The sequence below is a fragment of the Bos taurus genome, chromosome 16 (assembly GCF_002263795.3).
Source record: "Bos taurus isolate L1 Dominette 01449 registration number 42190680 breed Hereford chromosome 16, ARS-UCD2.0, whole genome shotgun sequence".
NCBI lineage: Eukaryota > Metazoa > Chordata > Mammalia > Artiodactyla > Bovidae > Bos > Bos taurus.
The window spans coordinates 62204149-62212752 of NC_037343.1; the positions used below are offsets into that span (position 1 = coordinate 62204149).

The following is an 8604-nucleotide window of genomic DNA, read 5'->3' on the forward strand; positions in this document are numbered from 1 at the left end:
GGAGAATCCCAGGGATGGGGGAGCCTGGTGGGCTGCCGTCTGTGGGGTCGCACAGAGTCGGACATGACTGCAGCAACTTAGCAGCAGCAGCAGCAGACATTTATTGAGCACCTACTAGTTGGTATAATAAAAAAAGCATTCAAAATTCAACAAGTGCTAACAGTATACCTACTATGTGCTTAGTACTGAGCTAGGCACTAGTATAATAATAACAATTATGAGAAATAAATACTTGTGTGGTACTCAGAACTGTATTAAACACTGTAGGTATGCTTATAATTCCCATTGTATACAATAGGTGGCTGAGGCACAGAAAGATGAAATAACTTGCCCATTACAAACCATGATTTACTTATTTCACCTAGATGTGAAATAACTTTCCTAAAGGCAACAGAAAGAAGTGAAACAAGGGTAATCTAGCCCCTGAGCCCCAAACTCACCAGCCTTTAGAATTAAACAGATTCAGAGCTGAAGTGCACTCTCTTCCATCTACAGCTGTATGACTTCTGGAAAATCACTTAACTTTTTAGCGTCTTAGTTTCCTCACCTGTAAATGGAGATAAAGACATCTACTTTCAGAACTTTGTAAGGATGATGTATAATGCCTCTACAGTGGCGAGCTCAGGGCCTGGCCAACAATATCATTATTCAGTTCAGTTCAGTCATTCAGTCGTGTCCGACTCTTTGCGACCCCATGAACCGCAGCACACCAGGTCTCCCTGTCCATCACCAGCTCCTGGAGTTCACCCAAACCCATGTGATGCCATCCAACCATCTCATCCTCTGTCGTCCCCTTCTCCTCCTGCCCTCAATCTTTCCAAGCATCAGAGTCTTTTCAAATGAGTCAGCTCTTTGCATCAGGTGGCCAAAGTATTGGAGTTTCAACTTCAGCATCAGTCCTTCCAATGAATATTCAGGACTGATTTCCTTTAGGATGGACTGGTTGGGTCTCCTTGGAGTCCAAGGGACTCTCAAGAGTCTTCTCCAACACCACAGTTCAAAAGCATCAAGTCTTCGGTGCTCAGCTTTCTTTATAGTCCAGCTCTCACATCCATACATGACCACAGGAAAAACCATAGCCTTGACCTTTGTTGACAAAGTAATGTCTCTGCTTTTCAATATGCTGTCTAGGTTGGTCATAACTTTCCTTCCAAGGAGTAAGCATCTTTTCATTTCATGGCTGCAATCACCATCTGCAGTGATTTTGGAGCCCAGAAAAATAAAGTCAGCCACTGTTTCCACTGTTTCCCCATCTATTTCCCATGAAGTGATGAGACCGGATGCCATGATCTTCGTTTTCTGAATGTTGAGCTTTAAGCCAACTTTTTCACTCTCCTCTTTCACCTTCATCAAGAGGCTTTTTAGTTCCTCTTCACTTTCTGCCATAAGGGTGGTGTCATCTGCATATCTGAGGTTATTGATATTTCTCCCGGCAATCTTGATTCCAGCTTGTGCTTCCTCCAGCCCAGCGTTTCTCATGATGTACTCTGCATATAAGTTAAATAAGCAGGGTGACAATAAACAGCCTTGACGGACTCCTTTTCCTATTTGGAACCAGTCTGTTGTTCCATGTCCAGTTCTAACTGTTGCTTCCTGACCTGCATATAGGTTTCTCAAGAGGCAGGTCAGGTGGTCTGGTATTCCCATCTCTTTCAGAATTTTCCACAGTTTATTGTGATCCACACAGTCAAAGGCTTTGGCATAGTCCATAAAGCAGAAATAGATGTTTTTCTGGAACTCTCTTGCTTTTTCCATGATCCAGCGGATGTTGGCAATTTGATCTCTGGTTCCTCTGCCTTTTCTAAAACCAGCTTGAACATCAGGAAGTTCACGGTTCACATATTGCTGAAGCATGGCTTGGAGAATTTTGAGCATTACTTTACTAGCGTGTGAGATGAGTGCAATTGTGCAGTAGTTTGAGCATTCTTTGGCATTGCCTTTCTTTGGGATTGGAATGAAAACTGACCTTTTCCAGTCCTGTGGCCACTGCTGAGTTTTCCAAATATGCTGGCATATTGAGTGCAGCACTTTCACAGCATCATTTTTCAGGATTTGAAAGAGCTCAACTGGAATTCATCACCTCCACTACCTTTGTTTGTAGTGGAATTCATTAATCCAAGTGTGTATGCACTTGGTGGGCTTCCCTGGTAGCTCAGTTGGTAAAGAAACTGCCTGCAGTGCAGGAGACCTGGGTTCAATCCCTGGGTCAGGAAGATCCCCTGGAGAAGGAAATGGCAACCCACTCCAGTATTCTTGCCTGGAGAACCCCATGGACAGAGCAGCCTGGTGGGCTACATACAGTCCATGGGGTCTCAAGAGCCAGACACGACTTAGTGATTAAAGCACCATGCACTTGGTATGGCCACCTCAGATGTCATAACCTTGAAATGCTGCCATACCAGTTGGCAGAAACTCTTGAGTGCCCCTCTTTCAGGACACACAGCCCCTCCTGCAGGTGCCTGCCCCAAACCCCTGCACTGGAAGGGCCTCCAGGACCAGATGGTCAGTGTCTGTGTCCTACAGTTGTAAAATATTTTCAGTATCTCCTGGTTACAAACATGAGATGGGCTCCTGCCTATGATCAGAGGGCAGTTGGGGAGCAGCCCTAGGCATGATGGGAAGAAGTACCAGGGACAGTGATGAAGCTGTATGGAGGATGGGGGGACTCCCCGCTCAGGTGGGTCAGGAAGGCTTGGTGTGTCAGGGACCAGTGTGGGTCGGGGAGAGCATCCAGATCATCACTAAAGTTCCTTTTGTCTCTTGCCTTTTTCATTCTTACTACCTCCACCTGGTTCAACCTTTACTACTCTTTGCCTAAAGTCCCCCTAGATCTTCATAATTAAGTGGTCCCCTTTATAATTGAGTGGCAATTAAGGGTGCTGACCGTTCTAGAATCCGTTCTGTGGTTCCCTTAGTAAACAGTCTTTGTTAGATTCCTCATCTTCTCATAGGTATCCACAACCCTCTATCATGTAACCCCAGCCTCTATTTCCAGTCTTTCCACTTACTATAGGTGCCTGGGACCCCTGCCAAATGAAGTGTTCCTGACAATGGACTCAGTGGCCCCTGCTGCTTGGAACTTGTGGACCCTACCTCTGGGATTTTCAACACCCTCCTCAAATACAAATTCTTTGTTCCATCTAGGATCCTTCCTTTCCTTGTCTTTTTCCACCCCAGGTCATGTAAGGTGTGATGCTCTAAACTTCCATTGCTAGCATGTGATACCTTGTTTTCTCTTCACAACAGCTCTAGGAGGTAGGCACTATTACTATGATCTCTATTTTAAGACAAAAAAGACAAAGGCACAGAGAAGTGAATTAATTTTCCAAAGGTCACACAGCAGGCAAAAAGTAGAGCTGGGATTGCAACTCAGGAAGCTTATCTTCAGAGCCTGTGTTCTTAGTGTTTTATAGTGATGACTAGCTCTCAAAGAAAGAGCAAATAGAAGAAAAAAATTGCTCATTATTACATGAAACACACGGCTTGCTTTTGCAATTCTTTGTGTTGTCCTTTTATCTCCTTCTTTAGGTGAGCTGAAAATTTCTAGAGAAGAGGAACTCTGGGTCTTATGGACTAGTGTCTGTAATCATCATTAAGTTGTGAGGATAGATAATTACTGAGCTATCACATCCTGATTATGAATTAGCTTAATCAAACCTGCCTTTCACTAGTACTTTTCCCAACTAAATACATTACTTGGCCAAATCCTGATGCAAGATCAGGCTAGCGTTCCACATGGACTTCAGGAAAACTGTGCTTAGTTTGGTGACTCAGATTGTGGATGAGAGTTGTCATTCATGGGAAGATACTGCATAATAGAGCAGATGCGTATGTGATTTCTCCTTTTTAGACTTGGAGAAATTGAAGCATCCTGAGGTTATTTACCCAGCATCAGGCAGGTCTGTGGTGGAGCTTAGCTGGGACTAACTCAAATTTACTCTCAGGAACCCAGTCTAGGACCCTGGACAACCCTCTGGTGTAAGGATCAGTAAATAGACTAAGCCATCGACTGACCAGAAAATTCTGGAACACTCTTCCCCTAAATTTTTTCCTTGACACAAAATAAAATTATGACATCATGATGGGAATACAGGACTTCTCTATTTGTACTTTTATAACATGTTAGATTTTTTTCCCCCAAGGGTGGATTGGTCAGTCCTAGTGTTGAAGAAAAATCGTTGTCAAGAACGTGAACCACCGTTCACTGTAACTGATGTTACAACTGTATTGGTTCTAGAAACTAGAGAACAAAGTGATAAATACTAGCTTAAATAGAAAACCAAAAACTTTGTAGGTAGACACAAAACCTTCCTGAGTAGACAAAAACTTTGGAACTTTTAGAACCCCCGTTTTCTTTCTTCGGTGTTAAAATTGACAGGTACTAGAGTGTATGTGACTTTAGGAGGCAAGGGACTTATCCAAGATTAATATCTGCTAAATATCTTGTAGCAAAAGTATGTTATCTAGGCGAATCCTGTGCCGCGTTTTGCCTTCGTCTCCATTTCTGTTAGGTTGCGCGGAGCTTACAGGTGTATGTCGCCTTGGAAACGGAGGTGCGGGGTGGGAATGGGAGGAGAGCTGATCCAGGAAGGATCGAGGCTTTATTGCCGAACAAAGTCCACCACGATACTCGGATGAAAGTTCGAATGGTTTAGTTCGCTCTGGTTCCGGGAAGCAGCGCACAGGCCAGCACCTTTAAGGCCAAACAACACCGTGGCTGTCCCGCTCTCCGCATCACCGTCGCTCGCAGCACTGTCTGGGGTAACCGCCTGCAGGCGGTCGCGCGCGTCTCCCCCTTTAAGAACCTTCTCCGCGGGACTAACGTTCGAATAGCCCTGGCGCCCCTCCTCGGTCTCTGATTGGCCGCTCGAGGCGCACGAGGGCGCGCCGATGGCCCCGGAACGGTTGGCGGCCTCTCGCGATTGGCTGTCGAGAGGCCTTTATAAGGGGCCGGGCGGCCAGCTTGCCTTCAGTTAGCGACCGGACGGGAAACTGGCTGTGTTACTGTAGTGGGGAGGGCGTGGAGGCTAGTGAGCGCGTCGTCAGAGCCTTTTCTCTTCAAGAGTCTTCACAGACCGAGGGTCCACCCCCCGTGGCGGACTTGTTGGTACTTCTTGTTCCCGTCTCAGCTTCGGAACGTGGGCCGGGGCTCACCCCCTCACCTCCGCGCCAGCCCTGGGAAGGAGGAGGCAGGATGGAGTTCAAACTGGAGGCTCACCGCATCGTCAGCATCTCCCTGGGCAAGATCTACAACTCGCGGGTCCAGCGCGGCGGCATCAAGCTGCACAAGAACCTCCTGGTCTCGCTGGTGCTCCGCAGCGCCCGCCAGGTCTACCTGAGCGACCCGTGCCCCGGTCTCTACCTGGCCGGTCACCCGGGGGCCCCGGCGCCGCCGCAGCAGCCCGAGGAGTCGGCGGCCGGGCCACCCGCGGGCTGGGGGGAGCCACCTCCGCCGGCCGGCCGTGCCGCCTGGCCGGAGCCCGAGCCTCAGCCGGAGCGCCCTGCCGTCCCAGAAGTGCCAAGGGCGGGTGACGCGCAGCCCGCGGCCACAGTGACGGCCGCCGGGGACACTCTTCAGGGCGGAGAGGCGGAGGCGCCGGAAGCTGCCTGGCGCCGCGTGGAGGGACCGCGAGAGACGGCGATCGGAGGAGCCGGGGGTCCCGCCGAAGTCTCGGGGGTCTTCCCCCAGGGGCCCGAGGCAGCGCGCGGCCCCTGCGGCTGCCCCCCGGGGGACGAGGACAGGCTGAGCGCGGCCCCTCGCGTGGACGGCTGCCGCGCGCCGCGCCCCGCCGCGGCTGAGCCCCCCGCGTCACCCCCTGTCTGTGCCAGAAAGCGCGGCGCGGCGGGGGTGGGCGGCGGCCCCGCGGACTGCCCGGCGCCCGGCTCGACCCCGCTCAAGAAACCCCGCCGGAACTCAGAGGAGCAGCCGGGCGGGGCGGCGGCGGCCGCGGAGGAGGAGGAGGAGATGGAGACCGGTAACGTGGCTAACCTCATTAGCATCTTCGGTTCCAGCTTCTCGGGACTCTTACGGAAAAGCCCCGGGGGCGGCCGGGAGGAAGCGGAGGGAGAGGAGAGCGGTCCGGAAGCCGCCGAGCCCGGGCAGATCTGCTGCGATAAGCCGGTGCTGAGAGACATTAACCCTTGGAGCACTGCCATCGTGGCCTTCTGAGCCCCCGCGGACCCCGTGCGGAGAGGAAGTTGAGCAGCTGGCGTCCCGACGTGAGGGCTGGGCCTCTCCCGGCGGCGAGGACGCCCCCGAGGTCGTCGGCGCCGAGCGCGAGCGGGTGCCGCCGGGCGGCACAGACTGCCCTTGGGCTTGGCGGCCGCCTGGGCCGAGCCTCTCGGGTCTCCTCTGGAGACTTCGGAGTGGGAGACTTATTGGAAGAGGACGGCGATCGTGGACTTTAGTGTCTGTGTCTGTGTATGTCAGTTTGTCTCGTTGAATTAAGGCTGTTTTGCCCCTCTGGAGAGCGTCACCCCTTCCCCGCGGTTTAGGAGATTGGGGCAGACAGGGACTTTCCTCTGCCGGCAGCGCCGAGAAGGAAGCGGCGAAAAAGGCCGGGGCCGGGGAGTTCCCCGTTCGCTCTCGGGGGAGGAAGGGACTTTACACACACCTCTTACATGAAAGCTAGAACTGCACCGAGGCCAGGAGCGGCGTTTCCTCCCAGGATTTCCTCGGACTAGAGGGATTTAGTCTGGAGTAGAGACTTGTATTATTTCTCTCCTTCCCCACCTTTCTCTGTCACTGAAGAAACGTTTATACCCTGTGATTACTCGGGGAAAGGGAGTGTTAGCGGCCCTTGTCTTCCTCACGGAGGGAAAAAAAAACTTGATGAACTTCACAGAAGAGTTCAAGCTTGGAAATAATGGAGTTTATAGAGAAAAGATTTATTTTTTAAAAGCTCTAGATCAGAACTACTACACAGTGCTTTTAAAAAGTGTTTAAGGAAACAAAGTTTACAGACAGAAGCCCTAAGTGGAAAGGTCCTATGGTTTTGTAGATAGTGACTCCAGTCTTTGTTGTATAAAGGTTGGGGGAACTGACAAGGTTTTTGTACAGTATTTTCTCCTTCGTTGTATTGACTTTTGTATAAAAATGTAACTTTACGTGTCTAACACGTATTAAATATTTTGAAGCAACTTCACTGCCTCCTTGTGTGTAAATCGCCTGTCCGGGTTGTGAGGGAAGTGGGAGGAGGGCACCTATGGTCCTCCTGGAAAATTGAAGATGTGGTTCTTAATACCGGTTGTGCAGACTGGGGACATTGTTTGCTGACTTCATTAATTATGGAGAGAGGCACATTTAAGCTTTCTCCCTCACATCAGAAGACTGCTGTTAGGTACTAATATCAGTGGTCTGCCAGTTTCTTGAAACCTGCCACTAAAACTCCCTTTTCTAAAGTCAATTTAGGCAATTTGATTTTTAGCCCAATCTGACAATGTCCAATATTAAATAGCCTAAGTGCCAACTTCTGAGGCCCTTCCCATCCACAAAAGTGTTTTTCACTAAAACTTTTAGTTTCCTGTTATTAATAAAACCTGAGGGAAACTGCTGAGACTGACATGGCCAGCTGGTCAGGTCTACACCTCTGCATTCCAGTGGATGTCAGGATGGAAATTTCAGTGCTTTAAAAATTTTTTTTTTTAATTATGTCTGTAGAAAGTAAATGCATCAGTGAAAGGAAATAGCTTGTGTCAAACTAGATAAGGTTGGAGGCCAAGGAGGGCTAGATGAATTAGCAAAGCCTGATTTGTTTGTTTTTGTCACCCAAATGGTGACATCAGTGTTGTGGCTGTGGGTCATGGTAAATAAATACTTTGACAGCCAAGTCAATGTATTGATACATTTTTGGGGGGTCTAAGGCAGAATGTTCAGTATTTGAAGGGTAGTCAGTAATCTCTCAGAAGCAAATCAGAGAATGGTGTCTTAAAATATGGTTGCTAGTACTTTAAAAGATGGAACTGGTCTAAAATAGCTTATGAATAAACTGGGTGTTTATGAGGTGGGAAAAATTGAGGAAAGGAGACAAACCTCTAAGAAGGGATTATTGCCTTTGAGCAGAAGCATAAGGGAGTGCTTTGCTCCCTAAAGTCCTGACAGTGTAAACTTCTGTCAGGCCAGTAGGCCCCATGTTTTGGTATTTTTGCAAATCTATCTGTGACTGGTTAAGTCAAAGGAATTTTCTACTTTATGCTCCATCACCATAAATAATATATTCATAAAATTAAACATTCTGTAATCAGGGTCTTGTTAACATTGACTTGTTTTGCTTTCAGAGATTAGCTACTTCAGTTACAGCCACAAGAGATCCATTGAGTGCGACTGCTTAAACTGGAGGTGTCTAGGGCCTTAATTTTGCAAACATTTCCTGTTGCTAGAAAGTAATTATTATGCTTGAACAACTCAGTGCATTTTTATATTTGAAAGAAGGGAACATTTGGTGTGTTTGAGTTGATACATTTTGCTTGAGATGAAAATCGCCATTGATCCTTATTTTCACATTAAGATGAACCATGGGACCATGAGTCTGCTTAGTTTAGAAACGGTAAATGGATATATTTGATAGGGAAATACAGCTTTGGAGAAATCAGTAAAGATGAGTT

General features: G+C 48.5%; 1 protein-coding gene across 1 annotated transcript; it reads left to right on the forward strand.

Moving 5' to 3' along the window:
- The first annotated feature begins 4971 nt into the window (after positions 1-4971).
- Positions 4972-7140, forward strand: IER5 (immediate early response 5). The gene has a single exon (XM_002694216.7). It carries the CDS (start codon positions 5195-5197, stop codon positions 6167-6169), a length of 975 nt encoding a protein of 324 aa, XP_002694262.3. The 5' UTR covers positions 4972-5194; the 3' UTR covers positions 6170-7140.
- Positions 7141-8604: the final 1464 nt, after the last annotated feature.

Excerpts from the sequence above, each read along its gene's own strand:
- IER5 (XM_002694216.7), top strand. The coding sequence starts at position 5,195 with ATGGAGTTCAAACTGGAGGCTCACCGCATCGTCAGCATCTCCCTGGGC.